Source organism: Brachyhypopomus gauderio, chromosome 6, assembly GCF_052324685.1.
Source record: "Brachyhypopomus gauderio isolate BG-103 chromosome 6, BGAUD_0.2, whole genome shotgun sequence".
Classification (NCBI taxonomy): Eukaryota; Metazoa; Chordata; class Actinopteri; order Gymnotiformes; family Hypopomidae; genus Brachyhypopomus; species Brachyhypopomus gauderio.
In genome coordinates, this window is record NC_135216.1 from 25688443 (window position 1) to 25713526 (window position 25084).

Below are 25084 nucleotides of genomic sequence, written 5' to 3' on the forward strand. Positions count from 1 at the left end.
CAGAAGAGCCCTTGTTAATTGGCGATGTTAACTGGTAAAAAAAAATTAACACTACAAAAGAACAAAAACAAAAAGGTGTTTCCGAGAAGCCGGACGTGTAAACCGTAGGCAACAGAAGGGATTGCGTGCGGTTCGGAGCATGCTGCTATCGTGGAATTAGAGCATCACCTGCACATACAATACAATCAGGATTCAAGTGTGTGGTTGGGGAAATGGAAAAAGCACACACACCACATACTGTTGTATGCAACACAACAGGTCATCTAAAAAAAAAAAACAAACAAAAAACCAAAAAAAAAAAAAAAAAACCAAACGTCCAGGCCTTCATCCTCCTCCTCCTCCTCCTCCTAACAGGTACGTTATCCATCCACCCACATTCACGAGCAAGGTTATGATGCAACATTTTTGGCTTGGAGGTGTACAGGGAACAACTGCAGTCCGGTAGCTACGTTATCAGTGTCACGTGGGCCTTGACTCGGTCCAGGTGTGCGACAGCTGTGTGTGTGTGTGTGTGGGGGGGCGCGCTTAAAGCCGGTAGCAAGCCACGCAGGGAAAAGCCCCGTGGAAAGAATGGAGGAATGGCAGGACCCACCAAGGCGTGTAATGACGTGACGCCATGTGCGTGGAAAGGATATCTTTTTGTTGTTTTTTTGGTTTTAGTCATCCTCTGTTCTGAGCAATGAAAGGGGGGGGGGGGGGGACCTCAAACTGGTGAGCTATGCCTACATACATGGAAGACAATTTCATATCTGGATTAATATTTTCTCTCATAAAAAAGAAAAGAAGAAAAGAAAAATAATAAACAAAGAACACAGAAAACACCGCAGCAGTAACCACTGTAGTCACCACTGGCTCAACAGCACTGTTCTACAGAGACAAACACTACGTAACATTGCAGTGTTTGTATGGTGGCTGGTGCATTATTGGACCCCCCCCCCCCCCCCAAAAGGAAACTCATACATGTCATGAAACCACACGATGTCTCATCTCAGATATGAACAGATCATCATTACGGGCCATACAGTACACTGACTACAACCCATCCTTGCTTTCTGCCTTTTCTGTGAAATGACTCAATTTGCACCCCGAGTTTCACATTGCGGTTATACTTTATCATGATTACCCCTCACTTGTAGTTGTGCTTAACTGACTTTTTAAACAGCGTAAGGAGCCAATCCCCTCCCCCTCTAAATGCATTACACTGATGACCCTATACCGACACTCAAACACGTTCCTTGTATGGGGACCTGTAAAGTACACAGAGATGCCACGGAGACACTGTAAATGGCGAGGAACGAGGTCTTGCACGATGTTTTGGTGTTCTGGTCGACCCATGAGAAGACTGCCAACGGCGCTTTGGTTCCAGCGGTGAGGGGAGGAGGTCTCACAGTGCGGAGGGTCTAGTGTTTGTGGGCGGGGCCATGTGCCCTTGTTTGACCCTTTACACCCTCCTTCTCCCCCGTCAACAGTGCAAAACAGGAGAACGGGGGCTTCCTGGAGAACACGGCCCCATGAAGCCCAGAGTCTGTCCGCCTCGAAGGGAAAAGCATGCGTGTGTATTTGTGAAGAGGGGGGGGGGAGTGGCGTAGTGGCGGTGGATGGGGCGGAGCCTGTTGAGCCAAACTGAGAAAGAAAAAAAAAAAAAAAAACCTGGGTGCTTTGACAGGTGCTAGCTCATGAAACAGCAGCAGAGACCAGAAAGGAAATGGTGCTGCAGTGGTGGAAGGGCTTGTGTTGTCTCTCGCTCTCTCTGCGTCCGTGTGTGTGTGTGTGTACGTGTGTGTGTGTGTGTGTATTGGTGTTTGCGCGCACAAGTGTGCATGTGTTTGAGGTGGTGGAAGCGCCACGACACGGTTGGAGGTGTCCGGGTGGAAACCGCTGGGCTGTTTGGTTGGAGAGGTGGTGGAGATCGGCTCTGGCTTGTCCTGTCCGCAGTCTGCCTACACACACACACACACACACACACACACACACACACACACACACACATATATATAACGCTACTGCACAGCACCTGTAGAAGAATGTCTCTAATATTGCAAATGTTCATCTCTAATGTGTGTGTGTGTGTGTGTGTGGTTGGAGGAGGCTACTCACTTCTAAGTGGTGCGGGATGTAAACAGCGCCTCCCGCCAGCTCCTCATAGCCGCCCGTCAGGTGTGTAACACGGTGCAGGGTAGCCACCTGTTCCAAACATTCAAGTTTCAGCACTCACCACAAAGCCCCCGTAAGCCCACAACTCTAGCACACGTGACAACAGCAGCATGACACAGTTTTCCGTTTACCAAACCAGACTGCCAAAACCGTTTCAGCTTTGCAAAAAGCGGTCATTATAAAGAACCTCCCTCCCCCTGCAGGCCCGTCTCATGAGCCTTGTGACCCCAGCAAACACGTGGGTGGCGCCCACAGGTTGAATTAGGCGTGGAAACGCCCCAGAGGGCCCCACACCCGTGGTGGAATAACGGGACGGGTGACTTTCCACGCCCCCAGCGGTGAGGCTGCTCGGTTTCTAGACGAAAGCCTGGCACGGGGTCAGCTTCATGTCTCCAACACACCTCCAGACCGATTACGATGAAGACATACACAGCACCGGTGGAGGTGTGGTGCCCGCAACAATACTGGGCACGTTGTGGCAAATGCCCGGTTAAAATAATAATAACAAAACACGTTATAGCCTTCACTCGCTGAATAATTACTGGGACTACGTGAGCATGTTCTCGCGCTGGGGGGGGGGGGACGACTAAGAGTCACCGAGTTTCATAAACAAGCTCAAGAACAGATTCAATGTCACAAAGATAAAAAGCTCATGGCATCCACCACAAACGGGCGTATTTGCTTAGAAAAAGAAGTTTACAAATGAAGCCACGAGTAAACACCCAACCACTGAGTAAGGAGTCGATGGTAATCGATACGCAGACAGTATGGATTTCACACTTTGTTTCCTGGCATCAAACCAGGCGCCTTACATGTGACACGGACACGAACAGAGACTGTGGCACCAGACGGCGCCTCGCACCAGCCAAAACACCGAGCGCTCGGCCCCGTCTCGTTTGCCAGCTGCGTGAAGCCGACCACCGTGGAGGATCTTGGCTGAGCCCGCCAACCTTCATCCGTGGAGCCCAAGGTCACCCATCCAGACTAGACACAACCAGGCAGACAGCCGCACGGTACAGCGGGGCCCAGAATCGCAAAAAAGACAGAAGCGCGTCGACAAAAACCTTCACCCGGACACGGCGCCTTACTGGCTGACGAGAGCGGGTCGGACGGTGCCGACGAATCAGGCAAGGGGGGCGGTACCTGAGTTGGGGGTTGCTGGGGAGTTGGCCTGGCTGGCCTGCGCCGAAGCGTTGGCGGCGTCCACCGCCGTTTTCACGGCGTACAGGTTGGCCTCCTCCTGGAACTTTCCGATGTTTTTCTTATACCGAATTCTCTTGTTGCCGAACCAATTAGAGACCTGAAGAAACGACACAGAGTGCTTGAAGACGTAAGGAATGGGTGAAGATTTTGCCTACACGCTACTGGGTCAAATACCACACACACACACACACACACACACCTGAGAGACCGTGATGCCGCACTTCTTGGCCAGCTCCTCCTTGGCCTCCTCGCTGGGGTAGGGGTTGGACAGGTGGGAGTAGAAATACTCGTTCAGCACCTCCGTCGCCTGCTTGTTGAAGTTGCGTCTCTTGCGCCTGCGTTCAGAACACGGGTTCCGCGTTGTTCTTAACGTTCATTTCCAGGTGTGAGCATGCACACACGCACACACCAACACGCACTTAAGCTAGTGAGGTGAAGTTTGGGGTCTCGGTTATCTGTGCACTTGACATTAATCAGACATGGGACTGTTGAGGCAAGTTTTGACCTCAGCAACCGAAAGTGGTTTGGCTACGCAAAAAAAGAAGAAGCTGTTGGAGCAACAGCTGAAACGAAAGAGCAGAAGAGAGTATCCACGACACGGAGGGGGGGAGGGGGGAGACAGACGGGCTTCACGCACCTGGCGTCGAGGAAGCGGGACCTCAGGATCATGACGGCCTCGCACGTGCTCTGCTTGAGCTGCATCTGGATGGAGCTGAACTTGCGGTGTATGATGGCCACCATGCGCTCGATCTCCTTGGGCGAGATGGGGCGCGTGCGGGACTGCTCACGCAGCAGGTTCATCACGTGGTTGGTGAACTCACTGCAGGCCTGAGACAGCGACGCCAGGGGTGAGTCACACAGTGCCACTGGCTACGGGCCAGGAGGAAGCAATGGCTACACAGCAGGGAACTGCAACCAACTCCCCCAGGCCTTAAAGAAGCACTTCCATCACCATGTAGACAAGGCATGCATGCATCCATCCATCCATCCATCCATCCATCCATCCATCCATCCATCCATGCATCCATCCATCCGCCCGCCCGCCCCGAGCATAGCAGCACACAGCTAAACACTTAACGATGTGATTTTAACTCCTAACACGCATGTATGGTTCTTTATGTTAAACTGTAACAACATATAAAGCTAGGGGTGTGACGAGATCTCGTGTCGCGCGATCTCGCGAGGCGTAACTCCGCGATATTTCTCGTCGCGTTAAAAATGTGTCTCGCGGGATTTGTGATCCAGCAAGCTGCCAGAATGACGTCGGAAAATACAGGTATTACTATTGAAGATGCCCCCGCCACTTTCAAAACGTTTGTTTGACAGCATTTTGGGTAGCCGGCAAAATGATAAAATGGCAAGAGAGTAGAGGAAGAAATTCATTAAAAGTTAATGCTTACATCATGCATGTTAAAATTACTAAAATTTGTCATTTTAGTTTTCTTAAAATCTCGTCTCGTTCTTGTCTCATGAGCCGAGTGTATCGTCACACCCCTATATAAAGCCCAAAGATGCTTTGTGTGCTAGGAGGGTCCTGCGTAAGTCTGTACACGCGACCCAACAGCCCGGTGAATGTCAAGCTAAATGTCATGCAGCTACAGGGAGAAATCTCAGAAAGCTGCACCACCCGTTCGGCAACAACCGCCGCGCTCGCGAAGCACAAACACCAAAGCTCTGTAGCCCGTGGGTGAAAATGCCATCAAACGACATCGTCTGCACAGCAGACAACAAATACGGAAGCTACTCAGAACCCAACACTGCACTGGCTTGAGCGCGAGTAATAACTACAGATAACTCAAGGGCTAAATGCTAACAAAGTAAATGGACGTGGTGATGCTGGGCGAACGCTCACTTGGCCCGCGTGGCCCTCACCTGCTCGTATTTCTCCAGCTCCGAGTGGTAGATCTGGCGGATCTGGGCCAGCTTGGCCCTGTAGTCCGAGTGCTCGATGCTGCCGTCGTTGGGCGAGCCGCCGGCCGCTGCTGCAGCTGCGGCTGCCGCGGCCGAGCCTCCGCCCTTCTCCGGGCCGGACACGCCCTCCGCCAGCAGCATGTTGTCCAGGCGCATGATCTGGGGGTCGGGCGGGTCTTCCTCCTGCACCCCGCGGATGCTCAACACTGCGGGCAGAAGAGCAGACGGGCGTCAGGGGCCGGGTGGCACCAGGGCCACTCCTGTAGCGCAGGTCACAGGTGCACATCCACACGAAAAAGCAAACAAAGCCAAACGATACAGCCTGGCCATTAAAAAGGACGGAGGAAAGTAACAGTTCCGGTGGTGGCCAGTAGAGGGCAGCATGGCGCCTCGGCAGGCTGTGGGCAGTGTAAGGTGAGCGGTTGGAGTAATAGGAGAGTAATAGGAGAGCGTGTGCAGGCAGCCATAAGTACAGCGTTCATCGGGCAGCCATGCGGGGGTGCGTTACCCCAAGACCCCCGTCATCCCGCGCACGGCGCACACGGGTCTCGCTCAGGGCCCCTCACACGCTCCATCGCCAACCCCCACGCGAAAACGTAGGTGGCGCGCCCTGCAAAGCTGCCGAGGGGCATCCGCGTGAGACAGCGGGGTGTGTGTGTGTGTGTCACGGGACAGCAAGGAGGGCCAGTTCAAGAACATCTGCTGTGCGACAGAAGCTCTGGACAACATTCCTGCGCAGAAACACCTCGGGTGGTGACGGCTCAGCGCCCCGCCTGGTACAGCCAGTTCTTGAAAGAAATGAAAGAAAAAGAAGAAGGGGAAAAGTAAAGAAAGAAAGAAAGATAAAGAAAGTAAAAAGAAAACTGGAGTGTGCGCCATGCTACACAGGGCCATCAGCCGCTAACGCTAATCTGCACTCTTCTATCCAAAACCAAAAAAATTATAATAATCAAAGCTCTTTTTTGTGCTCTTCAAACTTTTAACTGATACCACATTTAGCTGCACCAACTGATACCCTCCCCCCTTCCCAAAACACAACCCCTCTTCCACTCTCTTACCCTCCCCAAATAATCACCCTCCAGCTTTTTTAAGCCCCCCCCACGACAAGTTTTTTTTCCTTTCTTGCTCCTTCTGGGTTCCTCCATTCAGGTTCCCCCTCACTCCATCTCTCCCTCCCTCCCTCTCTCTCTCCCTCCATCCACCTCCCCCCCCTGCACATTCCTCCTCTCCGTTGCTCCCCCTCTCATGGTTCAGGAATGCAGTGTACCCAGCCGAGTGAACTAATGACCCTGAGTTCGCCCATCCCTCGCTCCCTCCCTCCCTCTTCACCTCCCTCTCTTCACCTCCCTCCCTCCCTCCTTCTCTTTACCTCGCTCCCTCGAACGCTTCGGCCAGTAAAACTCCCCCAAGCCCAATAAAAAGAAGAAGAAAAACTTTTTCTTTAAGGCGGGGGGAGGTGTACATTAAATCAGATGAAGTGCCTGGGCGCATTTCTGCGGAGAGTGTGGCTGCGTAGCGACTACAGTCTCAGCTTGTTTTTTCTCCTCCATTTTTCTTTTTTTTTTTTTTTTTTAGAGTGGAAAAACAATTTGGACAGACATGCAGCAGGCAGACGGCATCGTGGGGGGAAAAAGAGGAGGGGAAAAAAGTGCATATGGTTCAGCACACAAACACCGGTTCAGCAGCCACGAACGAGCTCCATGGCTAACCATTTCCTGAACGGTCCAGGCACTAAAAGCAGGGGCACCCCCCCCCCCCCAACCCGGTACCCCCCACCCTCCCCAGACACACCACCGTCGTCTCCTTTAGCCTTCAATTCATCACGATTAGGCTGCGATGGCTAATAATCGCACCAACGGCCGCGGACCGCTCAACGCCGGGGTTAGGGACCTCTGGTTCCGGCCACAGTCTCCAGTCATTCCGTGTCCGCACACCTTATGGTGCGAAAGGGACTCGGAAACCCGCAATTAGCTTCTAATTAAATGGCAAATGGTTAAAAGACAATCGGTGGAATATGCATCCACCTCGGTGGGTTTGCTTTCCCCGCACACAGCCTGCCAGTTCACGGTGTGTGAATGTTTGTGTTCGTTAAGAGGATTAATAAAGCCAGCCTGTAAATCTTTCAATTAGCACACTTCATTAATATAAAACACACCCACATGCTAATGAGATAATGCACATTTTAATGTGCTACATCTGTCCAAGTTGCACTAATATCCTTCCATTAAATTCATGAACCTTCAACAAATGAATTAAACAAATAAATATATATATAAATAAATCAGCGAGTTGCATTTTTTCAGATTTCTCTTCTCTCTCGGTATTGAGACAGTGCTGTATGTGCGCGCGTGCGCGTGTCTCCCATCCTCACAAGCTTGCTGGAACATGTGACGTTAGCATATAGAGCTAGTCAAGTCAATCTATGAAATATTCAGAGAAAGCAGCTGGGTTTGACTGCATACATAATCCCTCTCATTTGGGCCCAGGCGATGGAGCGGTGTGGTGCAGGTTCCCTACAGGTGATGTGTTAAGTGCAGACGAAGGCGTTGTGCACACTGATGCTAGCAGTGTATTAATGGTGCCATTTTCAGTGCATTACGAGACACACAGTCCATCACGTCTCCCTGCTTCCAGCTCCTGTGCAGCCTGCTTTCTGCCTCTGGAGCGCTTAACGCTTTCTGTCTCTCTCTCTCTCTCCGTCTTGCATCCCCCATTTCACTCTGGCCTCTCTCCCGCCAATCCCCCCCCCCTCTCTGCCTCTCTACACCCCCAGCCCCCCCCCTCTCTCCCTCTGTTCTCCATTTCAGTCGAGTTCTCCATGTGAGCCGCAATCCCTCATGCTGTCAGCCCCCCCCTCCCCTCCTCCCTCCATCCCTCCCTCCTTCTCTCTGTAGACAGACAGGATTAGCATTTTAATTGCATCAGCTCCCTTGGGTATTCGCAGCCTTTCACTGGGAGTGTGAGGGAGCAGGAGAGAGGGGGGGGGGGTAAGGAAAGGGGGAGAAGGAGACCCAAGGAGAATTGGGGGGGGGGGGGGGGGTGGAAAAAAAAGGGAGTCACAGGAGGTGATATAAAAGCATGATGGAGGAGGGAGAGAGAGAGAGAGAGAGAGAGAGAGAGAGAGAGAGAGAGAGAGAGAGAGAGAGAGAGAGAGAGAGAGAGACTGACTAACGGGATGGAGTGAGCAGAAGAGAACTGGAAACAAGACTTCTGTCTTCCGATCGGCGCGGGCCGTAAACCTGGGGAAGGAGGCTGGGGTACCGGGGGGGGGGGGGGGGGGGGGGGGGTCTGATTCCTGAGCACGGACGAAGCGAGCCGAGGTGTCCACGTGGACGTGGGCTCGCTAGCTCCAGGTCCGCGAACACGCTGCCAAACGTTAGCACAACGCAGAAGAGCGACAAGAAGCATATAAAAGGAGGTTTTTAATACGATTTCACGGTATAGCTAGCACAGGCCCACTAAACAAGGTTCTGAACCAAGTGTGGTCTGCACAAGTCCGTTGGCAAGTCCTCATACAGTCGATACGTGGGGAGGGTGGACTGGTACACAGATGCCTTTTACAGTATTGTTAATACTTCATGTAGTACTGAAATGTGCTCTCCGCGAGTGCATGACTTCAATATAAAAATACATCACCCATACCAAGCCCCGCATGTCCATGAATGGAGAATTTGAACATTAAAAGCTAATGTAAAATATTCCTTAAATAAGCTGCGAAATCATTGTGCTATGAGAAAAAAAAAACCTAACATTCAAAACATGGCCGAAGCAGCCTGCTCATCATACCAAACGGGAAAGACTAAATAAATCAATAATTGGACGTTGCTCGCTGAAAAAAGGTTTAATGGTAGAACTGGTAAACTAGCAGAGTTAGCATTGACAGATAAATCTGACAAACATACAACTGAAGCAACATTTATATAAAAATAAATAAAATAAAACAATAAAAAATACAAGACAAGACTTGGAAGGGGGGGGGGGTGAAGTGGAGGGGGGATTAAACTCAAGACATCAAAAGTCAGGATTTAACCTCGAGAATGTCAAGGAACGAGGGAGACAACAGACAGACAGACAGATGGAAGAAGAGACACTACATGAGACAGGGTGAGTGGTGTTATGCAGAAGGACTCGAGAGAGAAGGGTTCTGAACAAGCTGACCAATCCCCTGGTCAGCCCCGCCTCTAAACAGCTCCCGCCTCACATTAAGCAGCGTCTGTTGGGTTTATTTACCGACACGAGCACACACACGCACACACACACACCACTTACTTCCCGGGTGAAGGAGTGTCCAGTGGTCAGTGTTTACACAGTGGGGTGTGATGAGGGTGTGAACGGGAGTGCTCACACCTTCAGCAAACACATGGCAGCAGCCTCGCACGCCATTAATCAGCCCGCAATTAACGAGGAGCTCAGCTCGCGAGCCCCGGACGCCTCAGCACAGGGACAACGGTGCCGACCCCGCCAGACGGTACCGCATACAAAACAAACACACAGGTGAGGCCGCGCGCACGCACACACACGCACGCCCCTCCGAGTCCCAGAAGAAAGAAAGGAAAAAAAAGCCCCTAGACTACAATGGATGAGGAAGAGGAGGATGAAGACGTTGCCGTAGCAATCCGTCCTTCTTTTAGCCACGCCCTCTCGCGCGCTCACACTGCCCCGCCTACCCACCTCATCAGCACAGCTGCCTGGCTTGCTAATTAGCACCGCCTCTTAAGGAGCTCCTAAAGACCTTGTGAAAAATGAACGCTCATTTGAGAGGTCGTTAATTTGCACTGCTATGCAAATTAGGTGGCAATTAAGCAATAGATCAGAGGAGCAGCCCCACATTTATAACGAGAGAACGAGCGACACGACAGAGCAGAGTGCTGGGGACGGATACCCAGAAGGCCGTGCGGCGTACGCACGCGCGATTCTGAGGACCGAGGCCGGTGCAGCGCTCCATCCCAGCCAGGGCGGAGGAGTCCTTCCCCAGGGGGCGGAGGAGGCACCGGCTGGTGCACACACAGTTACGTGGATCTTCCTTGGCAAGCAGCGTGCGCACCTTTGCGACACCTTCGTGCGAGACAAACGGATTAGTGAGCGGCCACGAGCGACCCCCAAAAAACAATCCAACCCTGATCGTGACCCCAAACGACCTTGGCGTGACACCCGTGCCCAGGTCACCAGCCTCAGCGAGGAGTGTCGGGCCAGTGCACGGACACATTCACCACAGTCAAATCTAAAACCAACCCAGCACTCACATTTACATCTTTAATTGAGGAGACAGCGCTTTCTTGCTAAGTCTAGAAGAAGATAAATGTGTGTGTGTGTGAGAGAGAGAGAGAGAGAGAGAGAGAGAGAGAGAGAGAGAGAGAGAGAGAGAGATTGCCAGTTGGAGAGAACACTAACTGGATCTGGACTACTAATCCACTTCGAGTGAGCTGGTATGTAATTTAACGTCATGGGGCATTTATTAATTAAAATGAAATAGCTGAACACTTGATTGAAATGTACGCACCACCCCACTCCCCAAAGACAACTTGAGCAGAAAATAAAGACATCATATCTGGAACTTGTTATTGATAAAAAAAAACAAAACAAAACAAAACAAAAACCGAAACAAAATGGCTACAACATCCTGGAATGTAGCTTATCCCACACCGCTACATTCACGTCCTGTATAGGTGACAGGACGCACCACACTTATGCCTTCTGACATTATTTGAATTTGATAAACAGAGTATCGCAATAGTTCAACAATATATTGTCCCGGCCCTTGCCGCACTCTGACAGCATCACCGAGCCTCTCGTGGCGCAGGCCTACCGCAAAGAACACGGCGAACAGGAGGGTCTGAACAGCCCGGGGAGCCCCAGCCGCGCTCTGTATTCCTCTGTCTTCGCGCTGGAAGCAAGTCAGATCCCCGATTCCTCAAGGAATAACGTAATGAGGGAAGAGATGTCCAAGCCCACACCGCAGCGAGCTGAAAGGGAGGGTGTGAGGTGACGCTCGACCCCCACCCCCTCACGCTCTCTTATGGGGGTGGGGGTGGGGGTGGCCGTCAGGGCCAGGGGTCTGGGCGATATTAGCCGTCTGCCAATCCGGCGTGGCGACTGGACACAGAGTAATTACTGGTGCTCTTACAGCCTCATCAATCTCTCTCCATCGTCCCTGCTCCACCCCCACCCACCTCGCCCGCTCCATCTTCTCTTGCTCTGCCCACTCTCGAGAGGGGAATGGAGGGGAGAAAACCAGAGTGAGTGACGGTGTCCCGGGTGAGGGGAGGACCACGGCGGAGGGGGCGAGACGCGGCCAAGCAGAATCGCTGTCGATACGCCGGCGTGTGTGTGTGTGTGTGTGTGTGGGGGGGGTATTGAATCGCAGCACACACATGAAAGGCAAAGGGCAAGAAAAAAAAAAAGAAGTCACATTCTCTGTGTTCACTGTAGCACTAAGTGGACTGCATTAGGCACACAGGACGGTGCAGTCGGAGACTCGATCGGTGGACGGAACCCGACACGGTGGCACTGGCAAATGGACAGAAATACAAGCCGTCTCCACGCGTCTTCATCCAGTCGTTATTCTCCCTTTGTGCTCACTGGCTCCTCCGTTAGTGTCTGCGCTCTCCGTCTGAGCGCCTCTACGTTGGCGTCATCACTCTCTGCCTTTTCTGTTTGTATCGCTTTCCTCACCGTGTCTGGCTTTACGTGTCTCCCCTTAGAGCGGGTCTCTCTACATCCACGATCCCTCCCTCCGTGTCTCTGTGGTGGTATGTAGGAACGTGTGCACGCCTTCTCCCTCTGCTCTTCGCCTTCGCTGCTGTCTTTCTGCATGCCATCTCCGCTGGTTTATCTGTCAATGCTAACCCTGCTAGTTTACCGTCTACTGCTGCTGCGTGTGTGTGTGTTCGTCTCTCTCTTACTGAGCGTGTCTCTCCACATTTGCTGCGGTCTCTCTGTGCGAGTCTCCCTCTCTAATCTACAGTCTCCTCTGCTCACTGGGCGTGCAGACTTAGCCTCATAAAACATAATAGAAGTCTGTGGTTTCCAACAACTCATAAACTTTTATGGGAGAGTTCAAATTAAGCTCTCTCAAGAATGGATAATAATTAAAAAACTCTTAATTAGGCCTGTGATTAAGTGGACTTCAGGAGGGGAGACAGACAGTGCTAGGATTGGACACGCAGCTCACAGACCAAACACCACCACAGCACACAAACCCAGACCTCCTAGTTTATCCCAAAAAAAAGTACATAAACATGCACCAGTGAACACGTAAGGCAACATGGTGCATTTCAGAAGTGTGTTAATAATCTGCACTACTCCTGCTCAAAGTTACTCAACCCAAGTTACTCCTGCTGAAGGTGGCTATGCTGACATCTGGGAGGTGTTACGTACCCACTACACACTCCGTTATCAGCTCCCAAGCAAGCGGACTGGGAGCGGATCCAGCCTGCATCCGGCAAGCCACCTCCTGGGTCAAACTAGGTGATGGTGGTGGAGGTGGTGGGGGGGACCCAGAATGGGAGCTGGTTAATAATTTACTTGTCCTCTTATTAACAAAGCAGAATACCTCCTGCCATCGATTAATCCACCGTTCCTCCATCACGCTGAAAAAGGGGGGGAGGGGGACACGGGCCGAGTTGGGCAACGAGGGCTTCTGGAAAAAGCAGGTCCTGGCACCTGGGCCATCCCAGCAGGACGAGCGCAGGACCCTGCTACCCAGGGTGTGGCCTACGTGCAAACTTGTGCGAGCAGGGAGTGAAACGCAAGACCGAACATTCGAGTGTTGGGTTACAGCACTCAGACCCAAGCGAGTCGAGACAGGTCAAACTACTGCCGAAACACGCAAGTGGCAGATCACAATAAGGCTTTTAAGAGCAAGCAAACTAATACTTGGGGTTTTCCATTAAACCGGAGTAATCTTTCACGCGAAACTGCTTTAGGAATGAAAGTGATTGCTTTTCAAAGCCGCCGTGTTACCAGTGTTGCGTGCACAAAACTCTTTAAAAATATACGATTTAATGTGCAAACGTGTCACTGACATCAATTCCAGATCAAACAGGAGCTTCTCAGCTAGTCCAAGACTAATCTGTGATACTCTCTACTGAATAAATAAGGGGGAAAATGATTACACTTCCCGCATGCACGCATGTAAGATTTAAGCAAATGGGAAGGAGCTCTAAAACACGTTTGTGAGGGATACGGCACACGAATATAAAACACGACTGCTGAACAAATAAATAACATTGGTCAAATGATGAGTACTTGTGTCTGTTGAGGCACAAGTTAGGCCCTGGGTTAGAAAGACCAAATAACCCACCGGCCACGTCGGTTCTGTTTTCTATCTTAGGACTTTGGTCAGGCTCAAATCCCATGATTTCAAAACTACCGAGTTGTTATCGGTGTTAAAAAGCTAATGTGGCCACTTCCATTTGGTTGTAGATCTGCAAAGTCAGGCCTGCAAATATAATTCTCACAACTAATCATCTCAGTTCTGGACTGTAGACGCACAGCAAATATTGCTAATGGGGGGGGGGGGGGGGCTGCTGTGATAACCAGCCCTCAAAATGACTCTTTCGCTACGACACTGAGGAGAAGAGATCTCAATCCAATAACACCCTGTGAACAAAAAAAAGTCAGCGTGGCAGCAAATGAGACGCTGAAAAGCCTCGCTGCTTACTAGCAAGCAGCCATTTTGAGCTAGCCCTAAAAAGGTTGCGGTGGTAGTGGGGGAGGGGGGCGGTGAAAGGACTCACCTCTCCCTCACTCCCTTAATTAGTCCATCATTTAAAAGGACATTAACAAACAAAAGTTGCTCTGAATACGCATCGTGATCACTTTAGCAGTGGACCAAAACAGAGAGAGAGAGAGAGAGAGAGAGAAAATAATAAAAGCAGGGAGAGACATTTGAGGAGAAGATTTCCTTAACAATACAACAACTGCAGCAGAGCTGTGAGGAATCCAGCGCCCCTCCCCCACCCTGCCCCCAGCTACCCCCGCTACCCCCCCTCCCCATTATCATATCAAAGACTGGAGTTCAGAGCAAGTCTTCTCTTTCAAGAATGGAAGCGAGAGAGAGAGGGAGGGAGGGAGGGAGGAGAGGACGAGAGGGGGAGAGCGAGAGAGGGAGGGAGGGAGAGGACGAAACGAGAGGCAGCGGGGATAGACCCGATCTCGGGCTGCTTTCATCCCTGCTGTTCTGTGTGAGAGAGAGAGAGAGAGAGAGAGAGAGAGAGAGAGAGAGAGAGAGAGAGAGAGAGAGAGAGAGTGTGAGCTGACAAGAAAGAAAGAGAACAAGTCAGAGGGGGGGGGGGGGAATAGACCAAGTGACTGAGCGATAGAGAAAGAGAGATCAAATCGGGGAGGGGGGTTGAGTTGATGACTGCTGTCATAAACGTACTAGCAGCAAAAAAAAAAAAAAAAAAAAAAGGGGGGGGGGGGGGGGGGGGGGGAGCGAGAGAGACGGTGCCTTGTTTAAAACACATTCCAGTGGCGAGGCCCAAAGACAGTCTGAGGAGAGTGTGAGGGACGTTTGGGGCTGAGAGACACCACCTGGCACGCGACGGCGAGGTGTGAGCGGGCCAACCCCGACACCGTGCCACCCCACCCCAGCGTAGCGCTGCCCGTGCGGGGGGCCGAGGGCCCGTCCCGCTGCCGTGAAGCCCAAACAGCCATGCCACGCGCCTGGAGGGCCTGCTCCTCTCTCCCAGGCCTGCGCTCAGCTGGCAGGCTAAATGTGAAAATCAAAGTGAATGACATTAGGTAAATAAGACAGCCGGTTGCCCTGGCAACAGGAACAACCCCCCCTCATCCCCCGTACACGCACCCCCCCCCCCCCCTTTCCAGCCGACCCGATTCTTGCATTCAATTATGGAGGTGGAGGGACGGCAGGCCGCATTATTGACAAGATCGCCGCAAACCGGAGGTCACTTGGTGTTTGTAATGGCGGTAGGTCAACGTGGGCACGTTCACGGAGGAGAAAGGAGGACTCTCACATGGCAAAGGGCAGAGGACACGATAAAAAGATCAGAATGACCACAAAACTGCAGAAAGAACGAGCATGTGCCCACACACACACACACACAGAATAAAATAGTAACGTCTGTATGCATCACTGTACAGCAGATTCAGCCCAACACCCACTGCTTTTATCCTACGACGATCAGTATAATAGTCAAGGCCAAACAGCAAAGCAGAATAAAAAGCATATTCACAGTGAGGCCTTTGAAAAAGGGGTGGGGCAGTTCTACAGCTAGAACTGCCCCGGGTGGGGTCGAACGCTCGAGCTCGTTCATGGGTGTTAAGAGCACATCTCGTCTGGGGAGGACAAGATGGAGGCCTGTGCAGGTAGCAGTCTATCAGCCCCATCAGTGTGGCGGGAGGCTAAGGTGAGCACCCAACTTCAGCCCGGCACGCTCGACGCCACCGCTGACAAAACAGAGGATTAGAAGACCCGGAGGAGGTGAACGCAGGAGGGGTTCATCTCTCCCAACACCGCGGAGGAGGCCGTATGAGGACACGGGTCACGCCCGCACGGCCGATAAACCTCCGATCCTCCCCATGATCAATTATATATCAAAGAGTTTCATTTTTGGGACAGCAAAAGAAGAAAAAAGGAGAAGATGGGGAAAGTTGGGAGAAAGTGGAGATGCACCTCCAGAAAAGTCCCATAATGTGGGAGATGAAAGGAGTGTGGAGTTGAAAGGAGTGAATGACTTACCAGTCTTCTCTTTGATCTCGCACAGAACGCTGAAGAGAGCCGGCTTCATTCGGTGACAGTTCAGGGTGTGTTTTCTGCAAAAAAAAAAAGAAAGAAAGAAAGAAAAAAAAGAAAAGAAAGAGAGAGAGTGAGCACACGAGTGATGTTCATCCTCCTAGTACACCCCAAAGGACACACGCAGTCACGGACAAAACACACACACACACACACACACACACACACACACCCACCCACACACCTTCATAGCACAGGGCTGGTGCCACACGCACTGTTCAGGGACAGGGGGTTTGTGTAGCGGTAACACCGTAACGTCAGGTAAACCGAAACCCTCACAATGTGCAAATGTAATACCACACGAGCTTTAGAACTTCAGATTCTCAGCAGACCCGATGTTGGTTATAAACCTATTGTTTCCAAACCATATGCTGGAAAGTGGTAAAATAAATAAATAAATAAATAAATAACCCCCCCAAATTTACCGACCTCGTGAGACTTAAAAGCCAAAGCAAGCGCTTTTGAGCTGCAGCGATGGCTCAAACGTAGGTGGCGCTATGGTGGTTGTCGCCGTGTCTCGACACTCTCCAACGAACGGTTAAATGGGACCCCGGTTTATCTTCGGGGGGGGGTTATGCAGAGCGGCCCCTCCTGCATCAGTCCCTCCTCCTCCTCCTCCTCTTAACACTGACGACCGCAACATGCAACAACATGGTTTCAGTAGCCCATGCAAGAGCGGCCTGCCATCGGCACGCTCACATCCGTCATGTCTAGCAGGCATCTCTGCTCAGAGAAGCAAGCGGGTTAACCATTCCAAAAGTGACCACCCAACATCACACACGGTCACTGATGTTGAAGAGAAACAACTGGGGAAAATAAATTCAGATCCGATACATTCACAATGTGCGGTTAACACACTTTCTGATCATGGTTACTGCTAAAGCCTTTCTTTAAAATATTTGTATAGTCAGTCACACATTTCAGAAGAAATTATGCTAATTTCCAGCTAAAATTTTTTCTTCTTTTAGTGATTATGAATCGCACGTCCCAGTAGCAGAGTCCAGTGTTCAGGACTTATATGGGCCAATATGTAGACTCCTATTAGCACCACAGCTCAGGCTAGAAAGAACAAGAGCGTGTCTGCGACAGGAGACAGGTCTGCGTAGGACGAACGTACACGAAGTCCACGCCGGTGAATCACGACCGCCACCTTTCCCCAGGCTTGACTCGACAAGCACCCCAGTTGGCAAAACGTGCGTCGTTTAAAAACCTTTCCAGACAAAAGGTTATACCCAGGCACAGAAGCAAAGGAATTTCAGGGACGGATCTCTGCCGACAGACCGGCCAAATCCAAGACTGGGCCACCGACCCGACCACGCTCAACTGGGACCCACGTGCTGCTCGTACGGCCCACGTCCTCGTTTAATCCCCAGATACGGATGAGGCGGTGTGGCACTTCATCTGCCAGATTACGGTTCCTTACGCTACCAAACAGCCCCGTCACGAGCCGTTTCCCCGCCTACCCAACGTTTGCTCTGGTCTACGTAATCTAGAAAAACGCAGGGACCGCGAAACGAATGGCACCATGACCGCCCGGCATTATCAGGGTTCATCAGTACCTTATCTCTTAGCACCGAACCAGGCACGCCAATCCGAAATTGGTCTTCCTCTTCGAAATGACCTGGGCTATGTGGGGAAATAAACCCCAGAGGCTTTCTTTCTGGAAGTAATGAGTCCTACAGGGTGGAGGAATAAGAAAAACCTTTGCCATTCTCCCCTTTACCCTACAGCGTACAGCGCACTACCTGAAAACCGTGCTAATTAGCACTTTCCCTCTAAACGCAAACATACTGGTGTTCATGACAAATAAGTCTCGCATACTAAACGTGAGACGCCGGTAGCATTTCATCCAGTAATGTGTCATACAAAGACAACAATTACAACAACAGGCTGAAATGAATGAGGTCAGATTGGGAGTGGGGGGGGGGGGGGGGGGGGGGGGGGGGGGGCTATGAACAAACCCCAGACTCATCGTTGGAGCCCCAGGACATGCCATTATTTACTCATTTCTCAGGAGAAATCGTTCGGATTTCAGGTACAAGACAGAACGCATCTGCAAAATGAAGTAGGCCAAGCAGTTCTGGCAATAACTGATGACGGTATCACGGTGTGAAAACCTAAAACCTTGGTCACAAAAAACGGATTATGTAAAAAGACACGACCGAAACGGGCCAAACTTTCAGTGAAGGAGTCATGAAGGGTTTCCTCGAGTAGAAGTGTGGTAACGTGGAGACGGTTGGCGCTTCTGTTCTGGCACGTGGGCAACATTTGAACGACAAAGAACAAATACGTACAGACAAACACAAAGGACAAGCAAAAACAAAACAAAAACAACCCCACGCCTATCAATAAGCGAGTGTCCCAGTGCAGGTGTGGTCCTGTGTGTCTTTGGGTATTATTGCCCCCCCCCGAGCTGCAGGAGGGCAATGAAAGCCTGCCAGAGGCATGGAAGGTATGAGCAGGGGAGTGGGGGGGGGGAGGGCGAGGGGGTGGACATGCAGGCCGGTACTGACCTGTGCTGGACGCTGAGCGGCAGGGCGCCCCCCGCCATGCCCCCCCCTGCGCCCCCTCCCTCCGTGGGGTCGCCTCTTCCGGCCCACTCGGCCGCTCCCTCCTCTGGCCAGCATCTGGACACAGGGTGACAGGGTGAAAGGGTCTAGGGCGGCCGGTGCTGGGCGTGCAGGCGATCGCCTTCCAAACCGCCCCGGGTCTCTCTCTCTCTCACACACACACACACACACACACACACACACACACGTCCCCGGCAGCCCCGAGCCCGCCGGGCAGAAGCCCGTGCATTGCACGGATAGAAAGCGGCGGGTAACGTGACTCGTTCGTGGACCTATTAACCCGGACGTTTTGGGGGGGAGGGGTTAAACTTGCTCGCGAACCGAGCACGACGCAGCCGGTTGTCCAACATTCCAGGACGCTCCCTCACCGTCACAAAGAGCGAGTTCAGTATTACAGGTAAGAAACGCATCTCATTGGTCTCTGGGCTGAGCGTGCAGCAACAGTGGAAGAAGCCGTGAACGAATGTCTGGTGAATAAGTCTCTACCGCCCAACTCCGTGGCAGCAACTCCTGCTTCGACATTCGTCCCCATCAGGGCTGGGTGCCCTCAAAAGCGTCAAATGATGAAAAAGATTTCAACCTTTAAAATGGTTAAGTGAACATTACATCGAACGGTCTCTCCCGTTTAAGACGATCCGAACATTACAACGACTTTGGGGAAACAGGGTCCGGGTCGCTCTCAGGTCGGTCAGTAGAAGGTCTGTTTTCTCTCCCACCCGTCTTCTCAGTAGTATCATCAATTTGGTTTAGGGTTCACATCAGGGCCTGCTAAGCAGCACTTAGTACTGACCATCTATCAAGTCCAGGTTGCCTGTGTTACTGTTGCAAGGTCAGCCAAACACTCCATATAAAGCTCAAAATGGCACCAAAATCAGCATAAAAGGTTTCAACTTTTACACAGCCAGAATTCTGCACGATGACCCAGCCGGTTTGACTGAAAATGATGGAGGAGTAGTTTGAAAGCACTTCCTGTACCATCGCATGTACCTTAATGCCTGCCTCACATTTCTTCCATAAAAAGCCTCCGTGCGCTGGGGCCTCTCAGCGCTGTATGCTGGCTTTAAAAGAGCTTTAACACACAGCGAGGATCACAAGCAGGAGCCCTCCCTCCTTAAACCGTTCCTCTTGGTCTAAAATATGTAGTCATGAGTTTTGACAAGCTGCTCCCTATTTCCTCAAAAGGAAATAGCAATTTAAGCAATTTAAAATGTGGAATCCCTGTTGTTTCGCACGCCAGCGTGTTAATGTTGGGACCACAATTTAATAAAATTGGATACATCAAAAGGAAAATCTCGGAATGGAATACAAACTTGGCTGGATTTAACTGGGTATGAAATCAACTGAATTGCACATTTGGTTTGCTTCGATTAGTTTTTCATTTGAGCTCGAAGATTGCCGTCTCCCAAATTCGCCTTGTGAAGTTCTATGCTAGTGAGAGGTTTAAAAGAAAGAAAACATAGAGATAGCACTGCAAGACACAGAGCAGTTGCACGGGTGAGTCTAATGTCTAACGGCATGAGCGTTGCTTTACAGGAGGAGATGAACCGTGGACTCCACGAGGTAACAGTTCTAACGGTGTTAATTGGGAGCAGTCTCAACCCTCCTCCTGAAGGGTTAGAGGACCCCAAGCCCCAATGACGAGTGGACGGAGAAGAAACCTGCCCACAGCTTGGACTGCTCTCTACAGCTGGATACAATAACATGGCAAAAAAAAAACCTGGCTCACAACCAATTAGCCATTTTTTGTGATTTGGGAATCTGTAACAAAACACACCAGCCAAATGTTCCAAGCAAAATTAGGGTTTTTTTTTTTTTAAAAGAAAGATCAGTGAATGTGAAACCAAAATCATACATCAAAGTGCAAAAAAAAATATCAATGGAGAAATAATTAATATTTTTCCATCCTTGTGGTGTGTTTTTAAAACGGAAGTATTTGTACTAATAATAGTATAGTCTAAGGACGTCTAGAGACACACACTTCCAGACAACCCATACACAACTCGACGTCACGTGCGAAAACCGAAATCAAATCACAGCAAAACAATGAACATCTACGGGAAGTGGACCGTTATGAAGCCTTTAATTCGCAATCCAACCGTAGAAAGCAATATCCTCGCGTTCATAACCTGCCCGTGTAGCGACCCCCCCCCCCCATCTCATTAATAGAAACTCGATTTGCGGACAGCTGCACTCGCGCGCGCATTATAGGAGAATTGATTGCGCCCAACACACAATGAAAAGGATGAACACCAGGGAGGGAGGAGGGGGGCTGAAAGAAGTGAATTAATTAAGAGAACCAGGTGGTCAAATGGTTTGGCGGAAAATCACAAGCTAATGACACATCGAGAAGCATTCACAATCCATCAAAAAATATATATCGTTTGCGGAAATTCTTCAATCCGGGCGCTATTCTGCGGCCCAGATCACAGCGGCGCTCCGGTCGTGCACGAGGACACGCGCGTGCACACGGGACCATATCGATCACGCCAATCAATATATAGGATACGATGGCGAAATGCTTCAAATAAAGAACAGGGGACGTCACCCTCTTTAGGCCTGCAACTCGACGTGAAACAGCCCGACAAACATCAATTTGATAGCCGTCCCCGCACGACGGCGATGACTTAATTACCAACTCCCTGATTATCTATGCTAATGACGGGGTAGCGAATTAATCAAAGTCATTTATCCGCCGGGACCCACAATTTGGCCGCCTGGTACCGGGGCCAAACGGTTTCGTAGGCCGTGCGTTGTTAATAACACTGGCCCCACGGATCAGTGGGACTTTTCGACCACATGCACTTCCCCAACTGAACCCGTCTGCAAAAAGGACCGAGACGTGGTCCTCACAACAGACCTCATCCCTGTAGGCCAGCTGGGACTGAGGATGCAGCGTGCTTTAATGCTCACACTGTTTACTTTGGAGAAGTGAAGTAAACTGCTTCATGATCGTTTGGTCGGGGGCGGTAATGACACCCGAACCCTAGCTCCTTTGTTGCACGAGATGCGCGTGTACGGCCACACAAATCATGCATATGCAACCTCAACATCAGGGATTTTTACAACTGTTAAAAACAACTTTTGCTCAGAGGTGCCTTTACTTGTGCTGGAAAGACCACGTAGCATATGCATGGCCAGCAATTCACGTCAAATCCTTTAAATACCCTGCTTGGAAACTACATATTCGGTTCATGTATGAACAAGACCGACTTTGAGATCCGACAGTCAGACGCACACTGAAATGTCCAGGGAATGTGGACATTGGGTTTTTTTTTCAGCATTTCATCTTCAAATCGTGGACCGTCATGTCTTACCTTGCCTGTGCCTCGTCCAAGCTCTCGTCCGTGATGGCCATGATCTGCTGGAGGATATCCCCTATGTCTTGTTGTGGTTGACCGAGAGATTGCTGCTTCCGAACCGAATCTGGGTCACCTACGTCGGCTTGAGGCATTCCGCCGAGTCCCAGACCCGTCAGCATTCGGGTCTGATCATCCATACTCTCAAAGAAACCTCGCCGTTTTCCACACCACAAACGGAACGAAAAAAATATATTTACAATGGAGTTAGGTGCCTGCGTCCGCAATCATGTACCAGGCCCTCGAAAATATACGAACAACGATCCTAAAGGGAATTAAAATGCACATGCAATTAATTCACACGTGAAGGGAAAAAAAACGGCAGGCAACGAAGTTGCGTGTAAAAAACCGATGTTGAGCAGGCATGGATATTTGAGACTGGCTTCACAACAAAAATATAGGGGGGGAAAATCCGACCACATGCACCGTGTACAAAAAAAAACACACGGCCGTGTTCGATCGCAGCAGAAAATAAAACCTCAAGCGCTGCACACGGCGAGAGCACAGCCAGACATTTAAAAAAGAAAATCGTAGGATCCACCAAAGCCCATCAAGTGGTCCGGACCCGAGCCTTGAGCGTGTCTGCTCACACCACCGCGTTGGAGGCGGAGAGCGTCGTTATCACCGCCACCAGCTCCGTGCAGGAGCCAATTAACTCGCCATCCGCCGGGCAGATACCGCGAGTTTTGAAATAAAAGTCGCGAATTCGTTTTCTGAGACCGTTTGGAGGAGAGAGGGGGGGGACACATAAAAAAAGGAGAAGAGAAAAAAAAGGAGAGATCCGTCTGGTTTTTGAGATTACAGGAATGCACGGCGTGAAAACTCGACGAGACTCATCAATCCACGGACGGAGGAGCCCGGCCGCACGAGACCGCACGCTCGCGCACACTTTGTTCACGTATTTAACAGATTAACAGCGAAAAGCCAGAGAGAGAACCGACCGAATCTGGTTTTTGGTGTAAGGAACACTCTTTTCTTACTGAGTTTATTTTTTAAAATACCCCGTCTTGACTGGTCGGGACCACCGAGCCCCCCGTTCTGTGCCCTCCGGAGCGGCGAGGCCCCCCAGCGCCACGGCGGCGCTAGCGACAACAAAACCGCGCGGCTAGCTCGCTAGCAAACCCGGGACTACGGCGAGGGCGCTCGCGGTTTCTCTAAAAAATCGGAACCCCGAGGTCGAGTCAAAACGTCAGATTCGCGCTACGGAAACGTTTTTACGTTCGCGACTGGAGGCGAAAGACGCCCGGCTCCATCCTCAAGCCCAACTCGACCGGTCTCTTCAACCGCAGCCTCCTCCCCGCGCTCGTGGACGGACTCGGCGGCTCGCGCAGCGCTTCTCCTGCTCCGACGCGCGCGCGCCGCCGTCTCGCGCGTTCGGGCTGGTCGACACTAGCCGCTACGTCATTGTCCATAAGGAGGTTGTCGTATAATTTGAAACCTCTAGGGGCACCACGGACAGAACGGTACAAATCTACATTCATTCCCCCTTTTGATCAAAAAAACGAGGAGGTACGGGCCCTTCTGGGCTTGCGAACAAACTGAATAGAATGCCACACGGTTCGCGTTTTTAAATGCATCGCAAACAAACCACAGCAAAGTTTTTTAAAAATACTGTTTTATTGTATCTGCTCAGTCAAACCTGTGAACAGGCTTTCAAGTTGAAGTTCTTAAATCAAAGATTGCAGAAACTTTAACAACCGTGCCACTCATTTAGTGCCTACTGACTTAGGGCTACGGTCAAGATTTGGAGCAGAGGGCTATATTTATAACACTGACATATTAACGATGTTGGACAAGTGCATCGATATATATTATTCATGACAGACGTCGGCGAACATTGTAAAAAAAAAAACGTGTTGGTGCTACAATCTTTGAGTGTATTACAGGTATGGTTCAAAATGGCATAAATTGTCTAGACCCCGGGGTTAATTTTGAAGGACTCTAGTTTCTGTAATGGTTGTACCCACCGTAACTGCCAGCATGCAGATGTAGCTAAGACGTTCAAACAAAACACACACGAGTGTTCTTTATGTTGCTTTATATCCCACACACACACACACGCAACCACACAATGAAAACACTGTTGATCTGACATGGCCAACTTTATTCTGCACATTTCCTCTACCAACGGACTTGTAATTCGGGATTAGATATAATCTTGGAGATCTCAAGAAATCTGCAAGATGCAGCACAATTTAGACGATTCCCAGAAATCCATTGGAGAGTTAATCAGGCCGAGAATATAAATCAAACGAAAGATGCAACAGCGTTAGCAACACTATCTCATTCATTTTACTGCAGACAGGCTAGACGAGGACGAAAGAACACCACTGTAATATCCTGAATATTGTGTTTAGTCAAGGACTAATATCAGTATGTACCAAACTCACATTCAAAGTTGAATATAAAAATACTTTTTTGTGCTTGATGTGGATATCACAAGAAATTCCCAATATTAGGCATGTGGTTGCTTTGGCTAAGTAATCAAAGCAACCCCCCCTCCACCCCCCGTTATTTTGCAAGTGCATGGGCAGAAGATTGAAAATAAGTACTACCACCACCACCATTTCTTTTTCTTTTTTTATTTATTTGTGCAAACGCGGACAGATTTATGGCAGTTCATCAGTCTGCGGAGAACGACAGCCTTCTTAGACAAATGTCTGTAGGAGCCGGCGGGAGAGCGCTGGTGGCCTGGAGCACAGCGGGGGAGCGAGACCGAGCGGGACCGCACTGGCCGCGGTTTATGCTGACGCTCCACACATCTCTCTGCTACAATCTATGACTAATCAATCTGAAAAGAGCGCGAGGATACGGGGGAGCGGGTGAACCATGACCTGAACTTGTTATCACAGCACGCTGTTATGCACCCTAGATGAATTTGGGTTGTTAGATGGGGGTGGGATCCGTCGTTTGCCTAATCTATCACCATTTTGCCTTGAGAGATACATCGAGTGCAGAGATGCTACTGTACTAGACTTAGACGAAGGGAGGGGGGGAGTAAAAGCATTAAAGTAATAAAAAAGAAACAAAAAAGTCAAATTATGTCAAAAAGGCATAAAAACAATAACCCTGACTTCCTTTCAATTTGAATATTTTCATTTCAAGCACTGCTGAATTCACATAAGTCATGCCTT

At 50.5% G+C, this 25084-nt stretch overlaps 1 protein-coding gene across 2 annotated transcripts; it reads right to left on the reverse strand.

Annotated features, from left to right (window-relative positions):
• Nucleotides 1-1798: 1798 nt before the first annotated feature.
• Nucleotides 1799-23319, reverse strand: pbx4 (pre-B-cell leukemia transcription factor 4). 2 transcript variants are annotated; one of them, XM_077010001.1, is made up of 9 exons: nucleotides 21909-23319; nucleotides 18538-18651; nucleotides 15971-16044; nucleotides 5230-5474; nucleotides 3995-4185; nucleotides 3557-3692; nucleotides 3298-3454; nucleotides 2098-2184; nucleotides 1799-1940 (listed from the first exon to the last, which is right to left on the reverse strand). In XM_077010001.1, the coding sequence occupies exons 1-8, from the start codon at nucleotides 22088-22090 to the stop codon at nucleotides 2141-2143; spliced, it is 1143 nt and encodes a 380-aa protein (XP_076866116.1). In that variant the 5' UTR covers nucleotides 22091-23319; the 3' UTR covers nucleotides 1799-1940; nucleotides 2098-2140. The 2 variants fall into 2 exon arrangements, with proteins under 2 accessions (XP_076866116.1, XP_076866117.1); XM_077010002.1 differs by lacking the exon at nucleotides 18538-18651 and having other exon boundaries at nucleotides 21909-23314.
• Between the last annotated feature and the right edge of the window lie 1765 nt (nucleotides 23320-25084).